This window comes from Rhineura floridana, chromosome 1 (assembly GCF_030035675.1).
Source record: "Rhineura floridana isolate rRhiFlo1 chromosome 1, rRhiFlo1.hap2, whole genome shotgun sequence".
NCBI lineage: Eukaryota > Metazoa > Chordata > Lepidosauria > Squamata > Rhineuridae > Rhineura > Rhineura floridana.
This window is the reverse complement of record NC_084480.1, coordinates 16119555-16137787: the sequence shown is the minus strand read 5'-3', so window position 1 is coordinate 16137787 and position 18233 is coordinate 16119555. Positions and strand designations below refer to the sequence as shown.

At 44.2% G+C, this 18233-nt stretch overlaps 1 protein-coding gene across 1 annotated transcript in view; it reads right to left on the bottom strand.

The window, feature by feature from the left end:
• Positions 1-1702: 1702 nt before the first annotated feature.
• LOC133379350 (tetraspanin-36-like) overlaps positions 1703-18233 on the bottom strand; it is a 33530-nt gene continuing 16999 nt past the window's right edge. The window contains exons 2-7 of the mRNA XM_061614463.1: positions 11567-11758; positions 9992-10066; positions 7466-7561; positions 5779-5937; positions 3821-3904; positions 1703-1963 (exon numbers count right to left, since the gene is read on the bottom strand). Of these exons, the coding sequence (XP_061470447.1) occupies positions 1877-1963; positions 3821-3904; positions 5779-5937; positions 7466-7561; positions 9992-10066; positions 11567-11758 (693 nt within the window). The 3' untranslated portion in view covers positions 1703-1876. The remainder of the gene's footprint in view (positions 1964-3820; positions 3905-5778; positions 5938-7465; positions 7562-9991; positions 10067-11566; positions 11759-18233) is intronic.

The following is an 18233-nucleotide window of genomic DNA, read 5'->3' as shown; positions in this document are numbered from 1 at the left end:
TTCTAACACCCAGTTACTGGAAAGGGGACTCCCTCACCCGAGCTGCAGCAGCCTCAAGTTGGTGCAACGCTTCAGCTGACTCAATATAAAGAGGAAGGAGCAGGTTCAACCTACTAGGCCCAACTGAAAGCATAAATTTTAACCTTTAAAACATTAAGAGGTCTTCAGAGTCTGTGACCTACATATATCAGGCACTGCTTCTTCCCACTTTTTTAAGCAATGTTTTTTTATCGATTTTTAAGTTTCAGTACAAAATATTTAAGGGAAAACAAAACACATCAAATAATATTGAATACAAGAAAAATGGTTCTGTTGTAAATAAAAGACTATGTAATTAACATTAAAAAAAAGTTTTATTTAAAGTTAAGGAGCTTGTTTCTCTTTAGTCTCAATATTCTTGCAGCCTGCATGAAATTAAAGCAAAAGTGTTTGGAAAAGGAAGCTGTAATTTTATTTTTCTGCAGTATGTATGATATACCTGTTGTTCCTCTCTTCACAAAAACATGAAGGACATTATATCTGTCAGATAGATGTAACCACACCAGAAATAAGTAAAACAAGGCACAGTATAAATAAAGCCGGCACTTAGTTGCATCTTCACTGAAATACCCTTGCAAGTGGCTATTAAAATCTTACTAATTCTTACTCTTTTGGAATTGTTTCTCAGTGCAGTCTAAGAACATAGGATGCAGATGTGCATGCTTCAATCCCTTCTGAAGTTAATTAAGTCACACTCAATAAATTCCCAGACAGGCAGAATGCAGCATAAACATATTGAACTCCAGTGAATTGCAGTGTGTACTGGGTTGCCCGTCCCAACAGACCCAATCCAATGACGAGATTTCATTAATGTTCTGGCAGTTTGAGATATATGATAGGGGATTGCTTGAGTGCAAATTTCAAAAAGGCAAGCAGCTGTAATCACAGATCTCAGTCCGGAGATCCTCATTGCTCTCATGTTTTATGCTGCTGGTCACTTGAGGGGGGGTAGGAATAAGATGATCAAATAATCAAAACTAACAGCAGCAGCTATCTGTTTAATTGTGCACCCAACAGTGCACAAGTTCTACCCCTCCACCCTAGATTCTAGGGAATGCAAAGGATACCATGACAGTAGGAAGCTTGCGGCATGTCTCGACTCGTGACATTTGACTGCTGATGATCCCAGATGAATTTTGTGTGACAGTCCAAAACCCCACCAGCAAACGGCAATGGTCACCTAAAATCTACAGTCATTTTTCAGCAGTCGCTTATACCCAGAGAGTGAGACAAGATTCACAAGATGCAGATAGTGAATACTGATGTCTGGTGAAATGCGTAACCCAGAAAACTTTTTCTGTAAGCAGATCACTCAACAGGTAGGAAAATTCATCAAGCCCTTCAACAGTTTGAAAAAAAAATGTATGCAAATAAATGTAATGGGTGTGTGTGTGTGGACCATATATATCTGTGAAACATCAGAACTGTACACATTGCACTACCTTTTTCTGGTTTAAGTCTTCATATGGTGTTATTCTAAATCTAAGGCAAGTGTAGGGAACCTTTGGTCCTCCAGATGTTGCTGAACTACAACTCCCATCAGCCCCAGAAAGCATGGCTAAGGATGATGGAAGTTGTAGTTCAGCAACACCTGGAGAGCCAAAGGTTCCCCACACCTGAACTTCATCAAAAAATCCCAGGATGAATTACCAGAAGCTTATGGTAAAGCCGAGCCATGTCACATTTAATACAAATTTTTGAAAGCAATATCCTTTCTGTTCATGGAGATAAGAATTCGGCATTTTACAAAAGCAGGCAAATATTTTCTGTTCAGAGCATTTTTCCCAAGTCCATTTTATCCTGAAGAACAGAAGAAAAGTCACTCTCCATCTTCCTGTCAAGCAAACGACCCCGACTGCAAAGGATGGTAACCATTGTTTTCTCTCTTGCAGGCCAGCACACAGACACTGAACATTCCAAAGAACTGAAAGGGAAAAGCTATTGTCATTATTCTGAGTGGTCTCAGCAAGGTTTATGGTACTTAAGTTCATCCATGTTCAGAATAGTTCAAAAGTCCATTTCCCTCCCAGGGATTCAGGCCAACTTGAGTGGATGGAGTGATGTGGTGGGTGTAAGGAGATAGTTGAATGAATGTGTATGTCAGGGTGTAGTGTTTAGATTAGTTTTGTGAAGGTAAATTATTATGGATATCATTTCATTAGGGGGGGGAGTTTTGGTAGCATTTATGACATTTTAATGCCATAGTTATGTTGCGTTCTGACTTATCTTAATATAATTTGATGTTTTGTATTTGTTTATATCGCTCTTAATTTTTTTACTTATGTCCCTTGTTTATTTATTTAATAAATATTTAATAATGTATATAATGTAAATGTACTGCCTTCAAGTCGATTCCAACTTATGGCAACCCTATGAATAGGGTTTTCATGAGGCTGAGAGGCGTGACTGGCCCAAGGTCACCCATTGAGCTTCACGGCTATGTGGGGATTTGAACCCTGGTCTCCCAGGTCGTAGTCTAACACCTTAACCCAGCCTTTCCCAACCTTTGGGTCCCCAGATGTTGCCAGACTACAGTCCCCATCATTCCTGACCATTGGCCATGCTGGCGGGGGCTGATGGGAGTTGTAGTCCAGCAACAATAGGGGAACCAAAGGTTGGGAATGGCTGCTTAACCACTACATCACACTGGCTCTCCCAATAATGTATATATTTGGTATATATTTAATTATGTTTCTTAAAATGTAGAATTATTGCTACTAGCAGGAGTAGCATTGTTTGGTTTTGTGTGTGGAATTTGTATTGCATTTCTTATATTGATTCCTTTTGGGGAGGATTTGTAAATTGCTTAGATATTTCTGTCAAAATATGGAGCGGTATACAAATTCAATAAATAAAATAAAAATATTCCCCAGTGCTGTTAAAACAGTTTATGCCTGTTGGCCTCTCTCTACCTTCTTTAAAGGTGCTTTACAGTCAATTGGAAAGCACTAAACTGCACTGAATAACTTCGCCTGTCTGCAGGTGGCAATATTACTAGATTTTGGTTTAAGACACTTACTGGTTAATGAGAAATCGACCAGATGCAACTAGCAGAAGGGGGAAACTGGAGGACTAGACAGCCTCTCATTTAACAAGAGTGTGCCTCCCAGGTTGTAAGCAGCATGAAAGTCTCTCACTGGAAGATTTTGGCCAGTATAGCACCACTTCCTAAGCCATGATGCTTGCTGAGCATTGCTATCCCGGCCAAAAGCCACAGATTTGCACACTGCTTCCAGAATGGTAGTAGGCATGGCAGGGCTGGAATGAAATAGAATTCAGGGTTAATAAAAGCATAAGGCCCTGCTGGATCAAGCCACAAAGGTCCATCTACTCGTGCTCCCCTGCAGTGGCCGGCAACATGCTTCCAGGAAGCCCACAAGCTGAGCATGAAGGCAATCTCCCAGCAAATGGTACTCAGAGATACGCTGCCTCTGACCATGGAGGTTTTACAAAGTTATAAATGCGCATGATACATATTTTCACTTAGCGCTGGAAAGCTTGCAGGGTAATCTGAATTCTTGGGTTCCAAATTTTGTTTTTATGCTGTTTAATCATTATTTAATTTATGGCTCAGACTGTGTACATTTCTGCTCTGGGTCTTTGGAGTGAAGGGCAGATTATAAATACTTTTAATGTTGCACATGAGTTTCAATGTTGCTGCCATGTGTGGTTAATTTGGGCTTGGCACGGAGTATCAGCAACCTTTAAGTTTTCCCTCCTCTCCAAGCTGGGTTTGGAGGAATGACCCTGCTCAGACATTTTAAACCTTGTGGTAAAATACCTTCACAATGGCAAATCCTAGAATGACAAGCATAGCATAGCTGAGGACGCTCTGTAGAATAGACTCCACTTTCTCTTCACAGCCCTGCAGGGATACCAGGGAGGAGGAGAGAGGGGGGGGAGAACAGATTATTAGGAACACATGAATCAGTTTTGGTTCTGGCATTTTTTCCAAATTTAAACTCAGTTCCTCACTTCCGCAGCAATTTGCAATTTTAATTTCTCAGTATTTTAGTGCAAATTTCTCAGAATACACTTTTGCATGCAATTTTGACTAATATAACAATTTCTGTAAGCAATGTCCTCTAATATAAATATGTTATATGAAAACATATATGATATGTAATGTCTGCATTTGTATGCCCACTTTCCCCATATATGTGCATTTTTGTGCATTGTTTTGTTTCAAAATTCAGAGAAGTACAAATTTTGAAGGATAGTGTTTCGGTTCCTGCATTGGTTTGAGAAGCGCAAGTTAGGTAGTTCCCCTCTAAAGTGCAGCTCTGTGGGTATAACACAGAGAGCAGCCAGCAGCTCATTAAAAGCTGGTATGTCACAGGGCCCAGCACCAGTCCCAGCATGGAGAAGGAGGAGGGGGACGAGAAACAGAGGGAAAGTTCAGAGACTACAAGGAAGCCAGAAGGGTTTAGAAGAGAGGAGAAAACAGAGGATAGGAACACAACATAGGAAGCTGCCTTATACAAAGTCCATCTAGCATTGTCTACAGGGCTGGTGTCAAAGGGCGGCCAGGTCAGGCCCTGGCCAAGGGCCCCTGCATTACAGTGGGAGAGTAGAGCTTCTGTTCCATGATCTGCAGCAGGCCCAGCCACCCGTTCGCGCACTCCACCTACCCCTCTCCTGTCTTTGCTGCTGCACGTGCAGGGCTACCATCAACCAAGATGGCAGAGGAGGCTTCTTTAACGGGCTGATGCCCCTACTGCCTTCTTGGTTGAAGGTAGGCATATACATGCATGTAGCATACCACGCATGCGTGCCACCAACCAAGATAGTGGCGGGTGGCATCAGCCCCTTAGAGAAGCCTCCGTCGCCATCTTGGTTGATGGTAGCCCTACGCATGCAGCAGCAAAGACAGGAGAGAGGTAGGTGGAAAAGGCAGGAGCCGTGCACCTGGGGCAGGCTGGTGCTCAAGGGCCCGGTTGTGCCTGGCACTGGCCCTGATTGTCTACACTGATTGGCAGTGGCTGTCCAGGATTTCAGGCAAGAGTCTCTCCTAGTCCTACCTGGAGATGCCAGGGATTGAATCTGGAACCTTTGACATGCAAGGCAGATGCTCTAACACTGAGCTATGGCCCTTCCCCAAAAAAAGTATAGCAAAAAAGGATGGGCAACAGCAACGAAAACAAAAGGCAGGGTGGAAGAAAGAGGAATGGGATGGAAAGGTTTGGGGCTGCTGTCCCTAGTGGCAAGGTAGGAAAGAAAAATTGTATATATTGGGTGTCCTATGATGAAAGGAGGTAACCAAACTCTCAGAGCAAGGGCCCCAGCGGAAGGATCTCAGAGGATATGAGACCACCTCATCTGGGGTCCTGAGGACTCTTGGGAGCTGATGCAGGGAAAAGTCTGTCTAATTCCCTTTTAAAACTATCTACGTTTATGACAGTCACCAATGACTCACCACATCTTGTGGCACTTGGTTTCCGTTAAGTTAATTATATCTTGTGAGAAGTCCTTGCTGTGTCATAGCTTTCACGGGCAAAAGGCAAAGTATGCAAAGAAGAAAAGGAAGGGTTCAGCAGGTGGGGAACTGAAAGAAAGAGGCTGCAGAAATGAGGCAACTTATAAAGGAACACTGAATGTCTGCTTCTGGTTTGAACACAGCAAAAGAGGCCCCTGGAAGGCCAAGAAACATATTAAAAGCTGGTTCACACCAGCCTTTGGCTTCAGGTCCCCAGCAATTCTGTTTTTCTGGTACATGTCCTGAATGCAACAAGCCCGTACTTGTGTATTGAGAAACTGCAGGTCACTCAGCCGTCCTGTGCAGTTTTTCTTACTGAACTCTCGCTTGCAGCAGCTCACAGGAACACTGTTGTTGCGGGTAGTATTGTACCATTGGCTGCTAATCCAGTCAGTGTAGTTGAGGACTCCACAGCACTGAAGCTGCAAGATCAAAATGGCTTAATGAAAGCAAAGCAGAGTGCGAGTCTTTCACATTCAAGAAATGCTGCACTGTTTGAGCCATCTTTTAAAAATATACTGATCCTCTTGAAAAATATTATAGTTGTCTCATAAAAACACCCTAATCATATTGTTGAAATGCATAATCGGAGGCTGTAGGAGTCTGCTTTGGCACAGTTATGCCACTAATAAAAGAAGTCTAATGACTTTTCAAAAGTTCTGGTATGTCCCATTTTTGCAAGGAGAACAAGTTACTAGTCCTTATGTTTACACAAATATCACTTTGTAATACATGCAGTGAATATATACAATGCACGAATAAAAAGAACAAAGAAATAGGCTTCACCTAAACGTAAGCAAAACCAATTATGGTAAAAATACTATTATGTATTGGAATTATTGGATTTAGCCAGTAGGTTTATACCAGTGGAAAACTGTATCAGGTATCATAATGAGCAAACACTTCCTAGATATAATTACTTTCTCTGCAATATTGTCTGTGCAATTAAAGAAGCTGACTAGTTGTTGTTTTTGAAAGCTCAAATTTCAGGCTTATTGAAAACGTAGGACAGATTTAAGAGGAATTGGATCTCTAAAGTTAGTCTCGTTTCAATATTGTATCACTGTATTTTAGATTTTAAAAGCAGAGAAAGATGGGTTTTACTTTTTGAAATTAGAATAGATTACACAAGACCAGGAAATGATTTCATGTAATTTCATGAAACAACTACATTGGGAGAAAGCCCGTGGCTTGAATTCTAAGATATTAACTTGGAGTGCCTTTAGACAACCTGTTCATTGAGCATTCATTGTGATTTGTTTGCAAAAACCTTGCACGGTGGCTATACAATGTCTGCTGATTATTGAGCAATCACTCTGTTTTGCAGTCATTCTGATTTGTTTGTGTGGAGGTTATAAAACTTCTTGTCTTACTGGTTGTTACGCCACATTTTCTAGTGCATTTTCCCATCACTTCCCTTGCGCCTTAAGGGGTTTTGTTGAGCAAGAGTGCCTTAATACACTTTGATGGCATACATTGTTTATCAGTCTGTTCTTGATGCATTTGGCCACCTTTGAAGATACTGTAACCACATTTTGCATGATGGTTCCTGAGATCAAGGAGCAGGTTCTTGTCTGTGTTTGGATCCAGTGAGGTGCCACTTTGAATCAATATCGTGCATTAAACCTTTCAAAACCCTGAGCAATGCCAGGTATAAGACTGCTAGTCCTTAATAAAGACTGGGCCATCACCTAAGCTTTGTGCAAGCAAATCAGGATGACTGTCACATAAACAGGTTATCTGGAGGAGCCCACTGTTTCCCCTATTAATTTATTTAGTATAATTAAGAAAAGAAAGACCAGAGGAGAATTGCAGCCAGGAAAATATACATAAGGTGGGAACAAATGGATTTTATATTTTATATTTCCAGGACTAATGTATAAAACGTTGTTCTGTCACAAGAGAAAGCTTATGGCAATAAATAAAAACAGAAGTTAAGAGTTCCCCTACCTCTTGCTGTAAGTAATCTATGATATGAGACTCCTCTGTTTTCCCATCGTAGCTCTTGTATGCTCGTAGCATTGGTTCATGCAGTTCAGTCTTCACCTGTAGGAAGACAGAATTGTGACAGCTTAGTACAAGAACAGAAAGCCCCTAAACTGCTAAAATAGAGAAGTTTTTAAAGGGTGTTGGGAATTGTAGCTCTGTGAGGGGTAAACTAGGATTCTTTGGGGAAACTCATGTGCTCTAAATGTGCTTTAAATGTATGGTGTGTGTATGCTGCCACTACTCCTCAGCAAAATTAAATGTAATGAAAAGCGCTATGCAGTATTTTGAAGCATCATTAAATATTATAAACAATGTTGCTACTTTCTTCTATGAAGACACAAGCCAATACTTTTGTAACAAGATTTAGCCATTGCTTAAAAGAGCAGTGTTGGACCATTGGTCCCATCTAGCTCAATACTTTCTACACTAACTGGCAGCAGCTCTCCAGGTTTTCAGTGAGAGAGTCCCCACCTGGAGATAACTGGGACTGAACCAGGGACCTTCTGCATTTATTGTGAACAGACGCTATGCCACACTGAGCCATGGCCCATTCCACAAAGTTCAAGACTACTTCAGGACCACCCCCAAGACATTTTGCTGCCTGAGGCAAAGGATGAGATGGCACCTCCATCTAGCAGAGAAATTAGTGTGAATTTTACCTTCTGGCACAATAGGTTAGTTTCTACACTCACACACCCCTCTCTGTCCTCCATTGAAGCAAGCAAGAAGCATGATCAGAATTCAAGGGCACGTTCCAGCCAGGCAAAAACACTCAAGGAGGGTGTGGCCCAGGAGGGGGTGTGGCCTGGGAAGTGTACCATAGGCCATGTAGAAGGGCCTGGAGGGCTGCATTTGACCCCTAGGCTTGAGGCTCCCCACCCCTGGTTTACACTTTTTTGAGAACTGGTGCCTAAGGGTCAAACTAGAAGTGATGCTAAATGTGCATTTGCATGTACTGTGGTGTTGTAATGTTGTTGTTTTAAAAGAGCATCAGCTGGGGCTGTGAGCTGATGACCACTGAGACTGTGGCAGGTGTAGCAGAGGACATTAACCTTTTACTTCCCTGTTGTGATCCTGTGGAAAATCCCTCCTCTGAAGCTGGTATTTGTATCGGGAGGAACTCCCCCCCCCTTGGTAACTGCACCTTCAGAGGAGTGATTTTCCTCAAGATCAGCAACAAGGACTCAGTAATTATCAGCACATACTCCCTCCCACGTCATGCTATTTGCAAGTTTGATGCAAACATGCATTTAAATGTGACAGCCAGTGAGGTGTAGTGGTTAAGAGTGTTGGTCCAGGAGATGGGAGACCAGAGTTCAAATCCCACTCAGCCATGAAGCTCACTGGGTGATCTTGGGCCAGTCATAGTCTCGCAGCCTAGTCTAACCTACCCCACAGGACTGACGTGAGGATAAAGTATGGGGAAGTGGGGAGAAGCAAGTATGCCACTTTGAACTCTTTGGAGGAAAAGTGGGATATAAATGTAATAAACAGCAAGTCTAGTTTGGGCCAGAGTTTGTTCCCCACCCATTTTGTATCCATTCTTGTTTCTTTGTGGGGGGAAAGGGTTGTCTCATTTGTTACTGATCTTGATCATTGTTGTTGATCATCATCACTGCCTGATGATTATCAGCTTGTGGCAACATGTAGGCAGGCTTTTTCACTGGTAGCGCCAGTGTTGTGGAATTCCCTCCCTGCTGAATCCGGGATGACCCATCAGTACTGGCATTTTGCCAGCTCTTGAAGACATACCCGTTTGAGCAAGCATTCCCTTGAACTTGAACTTCCTGATCCAAATTATTTAATTGCTCTTTAAACTGTTTTGTTTGTGTTTTTTTAATTGACTTGTTTTATTGTGAATTTAAATCATGGATGTTTTGATGGAATTATTTTATTGTGTGTTTTAATGACGTATAGATTTTATAATAGATTTTATACTTGTAATCCGCTTAGAAACCATTTTGGCAGGTAAGCGGTATATAAGAGTCAATAACAACATGCATGCTGTTCTGAGAGTGTTTTTTTGGCTAACAAAAATAAAAATAAAAAAATAAAATAAATAAAATAAAATAAAAAATAAAATAAATGCTTACAATTAAATAGATGCAGTTCATTTTTCAAGGTTAGTGACCCGCCCAGGACAGTTTGCTCAGGTCCCAGAAGTGACTATAGATCAGCATCATTAGCCCCTAAGACTAGCAGGCAGTACAAAGCCACTTGATGGATCTGGTATGAATACTAAGAATCTTGTACATGTTGTCTGGTCAGTACTAGGGAAGGATATCCAGCCTTTTGTACTCCAGATTCTGGTTCGTGAGCACAAGGTACGACACTGAGTTTGAGCACACACATTCTAGGTCTGGTATGGGCATCCACAGCCTTGGTCCAGCCTTGACAGGATGAGAGGAATTCAGAGTTGCATTTTCCACCACCATCCTGGGCCCCCACACCATTGGCCCACAATACATATGGCTATTTTTTACCCACCTTTCCTCTGTAAATGAATCCAAGGACAAAAGCAGACACTTCAGCAATGAAGATCATCAGGATAATGATCAGGAACTGAAGGAAGGGAAGAAGAAGTTAGGAAAAAGCTAATTAGAAGGTTGCATCTTTCTGTGGACACGTGTTATACATCTGTAAGAATACAGATTGTAGTGAAGCTGAATTTTTATGCACACTTTACATATCCACATATATAAAAATGTAAGCCCTCATGCTGTCATGATGTCACAGTGTGACAGCGTGAGCAGGGTGCAGTAGCAAACACCGCTGAGCTACGCAGCTGCTGCAGTGGCCATGGCCTGCGCCTCAGCCGACATAGGAGGCTGCACAGAAGGCCAGTGGCTGCAGCCTGGGTGGGAGGCCAGGCTGGGTGATGATGTCAATGATAGCAGCTCGGAAGCCGGGTAGGAGGCTAGGCAGCAGCTTTGGCAACCCGTGGAGGAGAAAGGGAGGTGCTTTGTTGACAGTAGGTGGGGTTGGCGAGCAAAGCGAGCAGGGGTGGCAGCCCCTAGTATAATATATGCAGTTTTGTATACGTTACATGGCTGGAGAACTGCATTGCAAAATTCAGACGAGTGCGAATTTCAAAGGATGACTGTGTTTCAGTTCATGCATTGTTTCGAAATGTGCAAATTATGTATGTTTGGCTTTAAATGAGAACTGAATTTAGCTTTCTCCCCCATCCCCAGATCAAATTTCTCCCCCACACTCTCATCGTTCCTGGCCACTGGCCCCATGGACTGCAGTTGATAGGATATGTAGGCCAGGATCCATCCAGGAGTGTAGTCATCTGGGGTAATGGAGGAGTCATAGACCCCTTACTTTTTTGGGAGCAGGGTCCCAGCTAGGTCACTATGTACGAGCCAAGCATCAGAAAGGGAAGCGTGTTAGCCACTGAGAAGAGTCCTCGTCCTTTTGTGCTGGTTGCAGCCAATCAGAGTGAAAGGAAGTGAATTAGCTACTGTGAAGACTCTTCTTAGTAGTTAACATACAGTCTCCCATTTCATGCTGTTGTCTGTCTCACAAGACAACAGGAAGAACAAGGGAGATGAAGGAAAGTAGAAGTGGCTGTGAGGGGATGTGGCATGACTATCATGAAGGGACCTTGCACTTCTGAATTTGCCACTGCACTACTGCCAGCATCATCTGGATGGCACCACACTGGCTACCCTTACACTACAGCCACAACTCACAGGCATGCAGGGGCAAAAGTCAGTTCAAGGGCAGTATGCCTGCTGGCGCTTAAGTGACTGGCACCCTCTGTTCAGGGAGATTAATGTGGGGTGGGCTTAGACCAGGGGTGGGGAGCCTGTGGCCCTCCAGATGCTGTTGGACTGCGGTTCCCATCATTCCTGGCCACTGGCCGTTTTGGCTAAGGCTGGTGAGAGTTGGAGACCAACAACATCTGGAAGGCCACAGGCTCCCCACCCCTATTTTACTAAGTGTCACATTGTGGCAGTATGAGAAATATGAAGGGAGGGGCAGGGAAAGGGCAGAGTGCATTTCAGGGAGGGGACAAGCTCTGTCCTACCCCAGAGGTGAGAACACCCTACTTACCACTCCCAGTCCAATCCGGGACTCACGGATGGTGGCACAGCAGCCAATCAGTCCAATTATGAACATCACCACGGCAACCCCAATGATGATGACAGCTGGCAGGAGAGGGTACTTATCCTGAAGGAAAGAGCCATACTCCTTGTAGGTGTTGAGGACATATCCACCAACATAAGAAAGTGCAGCAGCTGCAGCCTTAAAAAAAATCGTAAGTTTGTTTCAAAATGGGATCAAACAAACCAGATTAGACTATTGTGGTTTTCCCCACCCCAACCATCCCTTCCCACTAAACCCAACTGGCTCCTTCCAGCACAGGCCAGAATTGGATTCAGCCACAGAACCTGGCCTAGTTTCCATATTGTTGCAAGCCAACTTGCCTTCTATAATGCAAAGCGAGGATAAGAAGGGCCCTTCTGGATCAGGCCAGTGGCCCATCTAATCCAGAATCCAGTTCTTACAGGGGCCAACCAGATGCTTATGTGAAGTCCGTTAGCAGGACCTGAGCATCTCCAGGTTCTGATGTAGCTTTGCCCCAAAAAGGTAATTAAAAAACCCACTTTGATTGATAAAGGACCTGACAAAGCAGAAGACAGGGAGGGGAACTGGTTTAATCAATGCTCTGTTTTTATTATGGAAGGAAAGTTAGTATTTTGGAGATGCAATGCAACTTTTGGGCAGAGCTTGGAAACGTTACTTTTTTGAACCACAACTCCCATCAGCCCCAGTCAGCATGGCCACTGGATTGGGCTGATAGGAGTTGTAGTTCAAAAAAGTAATGTTTCCAAGCTCTGCTTTTGGGGGACCAATAAGTCAACTTTTGCTAGATGCTTTTGGGTTATCTCCAAGTGGAACCTGCTTGCTTGGGATCAGGTGGCAGCATGATGTCGCTTCACAGAGCAGCAGTGTCTATAAAGGTGCTGTCATTCCACCCCATATTCAACTTCTACATGAAACAGCACTAGCCGCCCATATGTCTTCAGTACTCTCTTAACTGAAAATAAGAGATTTAGGTAGCTCAGTGGCAGAGCACATGCATTGCTAGCAAAAGATATCAGGTTTGAACCTTGGTATGTCTAGAGTCAGGATCATTCAGACCATGGTATTCCCGATCTCTGTGTAGGGATATGAAAGTTGGACAGTGAGAAAAGAGGATAACAGAAAAATCAACTCATTTGAAATGTGGTGTTGGAGGAGAGCTGTGCGCATACCATGGACAAATAATTGGGTGTTAGAACAAATTAAACCAGAACTATCACTAGAAACCAAAATTATGAAACTGAGGTTATCATACTTTGGACACGCAATGAGAAGACATGATTCACTAGGAAAGGCAATAATGCTGGGGAAAATAAAAGGGAGTAGAAAAAGAGGAAGACCAAACAATAGATGGATTGATTCCATTAAGGAAGCCACAGAGCTGAACTTACAAGATCTGAACAGGGTGGTTTATAACAGATGCTATTGGAGGTCAGCCTCTCCTCGCTGAGGAAGTGGACAAGGTGCTCTCTACTGTAAAGCCAACCACCTGTCTGCTTGATCCTTGCCCTTCGCAGCTAATTATGAGCTGCAAAGAGAAACTGGGTGAAGGGATCAAGGCGGTGGTAAATGCATCCTTGAAAGAGGGTGCAATGCCATTAGCCCTCAAGGAGGCAGTGATAAAGCCCATCTTAAAAAAGCCCTCCTTGGATCCCCAAGAGTTGAACAACTTTCGTCCAGTTTCGAATCTACCATTCTTGGGCAAGGTGATAGAGCGAGTGGTGGCCAAACAGTTACAGACATGCTTGGATGAAGCGGATTATTTGGATCCATTCCAATCGGGCTTCAGGACTGGTCATGGAACTGAAACAGCTTTGGTCGCTCTGGTGAATGATATGAGGAGGGCGTTGGATAGGGGAGAATATACCTTCCTCGTCCTCCTAGATCTCTCAGCGGCTTTTGATACCGTTGACCACGGTATCCTCTTAAATCGCCTAGACGGATTGGGAATCGGGGGCACTGTTTTACAGTGGTTCCGTTCCTATCTCTCAGGCAGACACCAGCAGGTGGCATTGGGGGATGAGGTTTCAGACCCTTGGCCTCTTAATTGTGGAGTGCCACAGGGTTCTATCCTCTCCCCCATGCTATTTAACATCTATGTGAAGCCGCTGGGAGCGATCATCAGGAGTTTTGGGCTGCAGTGTCATCAATATGCCGATGACACTCAGCTCTACCTCTCCTTTAAGTCCTCACCAGAATTGGCTGTGGAGACCATGTCCAAGTGCCTGGAATCCGTAAGTGGATGGATGGGCGAGAACAGGCTGAGGCTGAATCCCGATAAGACCGAGGTGCTACTTGTGGGAGACAGGAGAAGGTTGGGAAACATCGACTTGGTCCTGAATGGGGTAAGATTGCCCCTGAAGGACCAGGTCCGTAGCCTAGGAGTCATTCTTGACTCCCAGCTGTCCATGGAGGCCCAGGTTTCAGCAGTGAGCCAGGCAGCTTGGTATCAATTACATCTGATACAGAGGCTACGACCCTACCTTCCTGTACATCTGCTCCCACAGGTGGTACATGCTCTGGTCTCCTCTCGCTTGGATTACTGTAATGCGCTCTACGTGGGGTTACCCTTGAAAACAGTCCGGAAACTGCAGCTGGTACAAAACGCGGCGGCACACTTAATTAAGCATACCCGTCGTCGGGATCATATCACCCCAGTGTTAGTAGACCTACACTGGTTACCAGTGGTTTACCGGGCTCAATTCAAGGTGTTGGTGTTGACCTTTAAAACCCTAAACGGTTTCGGCCCAGTTTATCTGAAGGACCGCCTCCAGTATCATCAATCAGGCCACCTCACAAGATCAGCCTTACAGGACCTTCTCTCGGTCCCTCCAGCCAAAACAGCTAGGCTGGTGCGGACCAGGGAGAGGGCGTTCTCGGTGGTGGCCCCCACCCTCTGGAACTCTCTCCCGTATGATCTCCGACATGCCTCCTCTCTGACAGGTTTCCGGAGAGCTTTAAAGACCTGGCTCTTCAGGCAGGCCTATAATCTTGGGGTGGATTAGCTTTCTGTTGTATATATGAGATGTGGTGTTATCAGAGATGTTATATATTGTAATTTATAATTGGATATATTGTTTGTTGTATTTTAATTGTGTTGTAAGTCGCCTAGAGTGTCTGTATAGTCAGACAGGTAGGCATCTAACAAATTAAATTTATTATTATTATTATTATTATTATTATTATTATTCATAAGGTCGCCATAAGTTGTAATCGACTTGAAGGCATGTAACAGCAGCAACGTGTCTAGGTAGGGCTGAGAGAGACTCCTGTCTGAAACCCTGAAAAGCCACAGGCAGGGCCGGTTCTAAAGGGCGGCCAGGTGGGGCCCTGGCTGAGGGCCCCTGGGGCTACAGGGGCCCCTCCGCTTCCCTTCTGCGATCCACGGCAGGACTGCTGCCGCGGATCGCAAGGCAGGAGCTTCCGCCTGCCCGCCATTCCCTTGCCCCACCTACCTGTCTCCTGCCTTTTAGCATTGCCTTTAATGAAGATGGCGGCCGAGGTTTCCCTAAGGTGCTGAAGCCCCTGCCGCCATCTTGGTTGATGGCAGAGATGTGTGTGCGTAGCATGCACGCGTGCCATCAACCAAGATGGTGGTGCAGGCTTCATCGCCTTAGGAAAACTATGGTCACCATCTTGGTTAATGGCAATACTAAAAGACAGGAGACAGGTAGGTGGGGGGGCGCTCACACACACACACACACACCGGGGCCCAGGGCAAGTTGATGCACAAGGGCCCCAGAATGTCTGGGGTTGGCCTGGCCACAGGCCAATCAATGTCGACCAGAATGGGGAACCTGTGGCCCTGTGGATGTGGCTGGACTCCCATATGCCCCAGCATGGCCAATGGCCGGGGACTCTACAGCCACAGGTTCCCTATCCCAGGTCTACGCTGACTGTGGCTCTCCTGTGTTTCATGCAGTGGTCTTTCCCACCCTTACCTGGACTTACCAGGGACTGGACATACCTGGGACCTTCTGCATGCAATGCTTATTCTCCAGAGAGCCACAGGTTTCCCATTCCTGGTGTAGACGATAGTGAACTAGACTGACCATAAGAACATAGGAAGCTGCCTTACCCTGAGTCAGATCATTAGTCTATCTAGCTCGGTACTCCCTACATTGATTGGCAGTGGCTCCCCAGGATTTCAGGCAGGGCTGTCTCCCAGCCCTACCTGGAGTGACGGGGATGGAACCTGGGACTGTCGGCATGCAAAACAGGTGCTCTACCACTGAGCTGTGGCCCTTCCCCAATGGTCCATATGTTTCCAAACTAGCCTTTCCCCAGCTTCGTGCCTCCCATAGGTTGTTGGACTACAACTCCCATCAGCTCCAACCAGCATGGCCAAGAGTGAGAGACAATGGAAGTTATAGTCCAAAACATCTGGAGTGTACCAGTTTGGGGGGGGGGAAGGCTGTCCTAAAGAAACCCCTGTAGTGCAGTCTGTGGGACCTCTTTTTTCCCAGGAAAATATACAACACTATGTTTGTTTCTAAGTGAGCCCTTCCTTTAGCCCAGACCCCAGCCTGGTATGTATGTGTGGGGAATTATCGCAAACTCTCCAGAATGAGTTTGTGCCTTTTACCAAATGCACTTGGGGAATGAGAGTAGCCTGGACACCCCTCACACCATTGTGATAATGGGCTCAAGTTACAGGAAGCCAGAGTTTGACTGAGCATCAAGAAAAACCTCCTAATTATTAGAGTGGTACAATAATGCTCTCCAACACTGGAGGCATTCAAGAGGCACCTGTCAGGTATGCTTTAATTTGGACTCCTGCATTGAGCTGCAAGAGATGGCCTTATAGGCCCCTTCCAACTCTACAATTCTATGATTCTATTATCATGGCCATGATGTGTTTGAGGGAAATATTTTGGTGCTTGTGGCACTATCATTAATTGTTGCAATCCAAATAGCCTCTTAACAAACTCCTGTGCAGTAGTCTGTTAAGGTCTAAACTTCCCACAGAAATCCCCTAAAAGCTGTAGTAATGGTGGTGCTGCTGAGGGCACTGTGGGTATTTCCTTTCTGCTGCTGGGGTAATTCCAGTGGGGAGACCACCAAAGATTATTTGCCAACAGATGGGAGACTCAGCTGAAGAGTTTTTGCTGCCTCAAGTGAAGGACAAGATGGCCCCTCCATCATTCCATGTACAGAAACCAACTGGAGTGGCAGCTGAATATTATTTCAAAACTGGCCAATGGAAATATAGGGGGTGTAGGACAAGTCATGTGACACACACAACCCTGTCCTTCAACTAGGTCTGGACGGATCTGTCAGTTTCGGGTTCTCTCAGTTTCTAATTTTTACAATATTAATTTCAGTTCTCCGCATTTTGGGCAGCAATTTGCCACTTGGAAAAAAAACCCACATGAAAATTCTTCAGCACTTCAGTGTGAATTTCTCCTAATAAACACATTTTTGTATATAGCTTTGACCGATGTACACATTTTTGCAAGCAGTTCCTCTTAATACAATGCATTTTTGTTATTTTCACTAATATATTCATTTTTGTGCACACTTTCACCTAATATATGCATTTTTAAAACATTCTTTTTGCATTGCAAAATTCAGATTATGTGCTAATTTCAAAGGATGGCTGCACTTTGGTTCTCATAATGTTTTGGAAAGTGCGAATTTCGTAGATCCATTTTGGAATGCAAACTGAATCAAATTTCTCCTCCATCTCTACCTCCAACAGAAGGATATAGACAGGTGGCTGCTTCCACCCCCCAGCATTTGCTACCTGAGCACATGATCTCATGCTGCCTAATGGTAGGGCCAGCCTAGAACAGATGGAATGGGTCTTCTAGGAAAACTGTGACATCTGTTCTTTTTGGGAGTTCTTTACAACAAAGATGCTAACTAAACAAAGAATTCAGTAGTCTTATTAATTGCGCCACAGTGCTAAGTTCCTGGTCTTGCTCAAAAACATTCTATCCGCAAATAAAGTACACCAGACATAAGACCAACATTTGTCATGCTTCTGATTTTAAAAAGGCATCTCATTCTGAAACTGCAGTTGATCATTACAGCAATTGTGGAAAAAGTCCTTCTGAAAAATACGTTGTTTAATCAAGAGTTCCTTGGAAAGATTCTTGCTGGAACAGCTGGGACTGAAAGACCTGGCAAAGGCTGTTCTTCTATAAGTTACAGTGGGTAAGCAACAATTAGCTCTTGTTGCATTCCCAGAGTTCCCTGGTAAGAGGGGTTGATTGTTAAAATACTCTTGAGAATTGTAGCTCTGTGAATGGAATAGGGGTCCCCTAACAACTCTCACCATCCTTAACAAACTACAGTTCCCAGGATTCTTTGGAGGGGGAAGCCATGACTGTTTAAAAAGGTATAATACTGTTTTAAATGTAGATACGATGAGGCACATATCCATTTGTTTTGATTTGTTTGTGGGGAGGTTGCATTACAATGAACATTCATCCTGATTTGTACATGAGGTGTTTATATGTCTTCCCATTAATCATTCATTTATCCTACACTTTTCATTGCATTTTCCCTATCATTTACCTAACTGCAAAGCACCAGCTGTTGTTTTTTTAGTGGACTGGTTGCACTTGGAGGTCATCCGGACCATACGAAAAATCCACATTTTCCTTACTGGAATTGTCTACTGGTAATC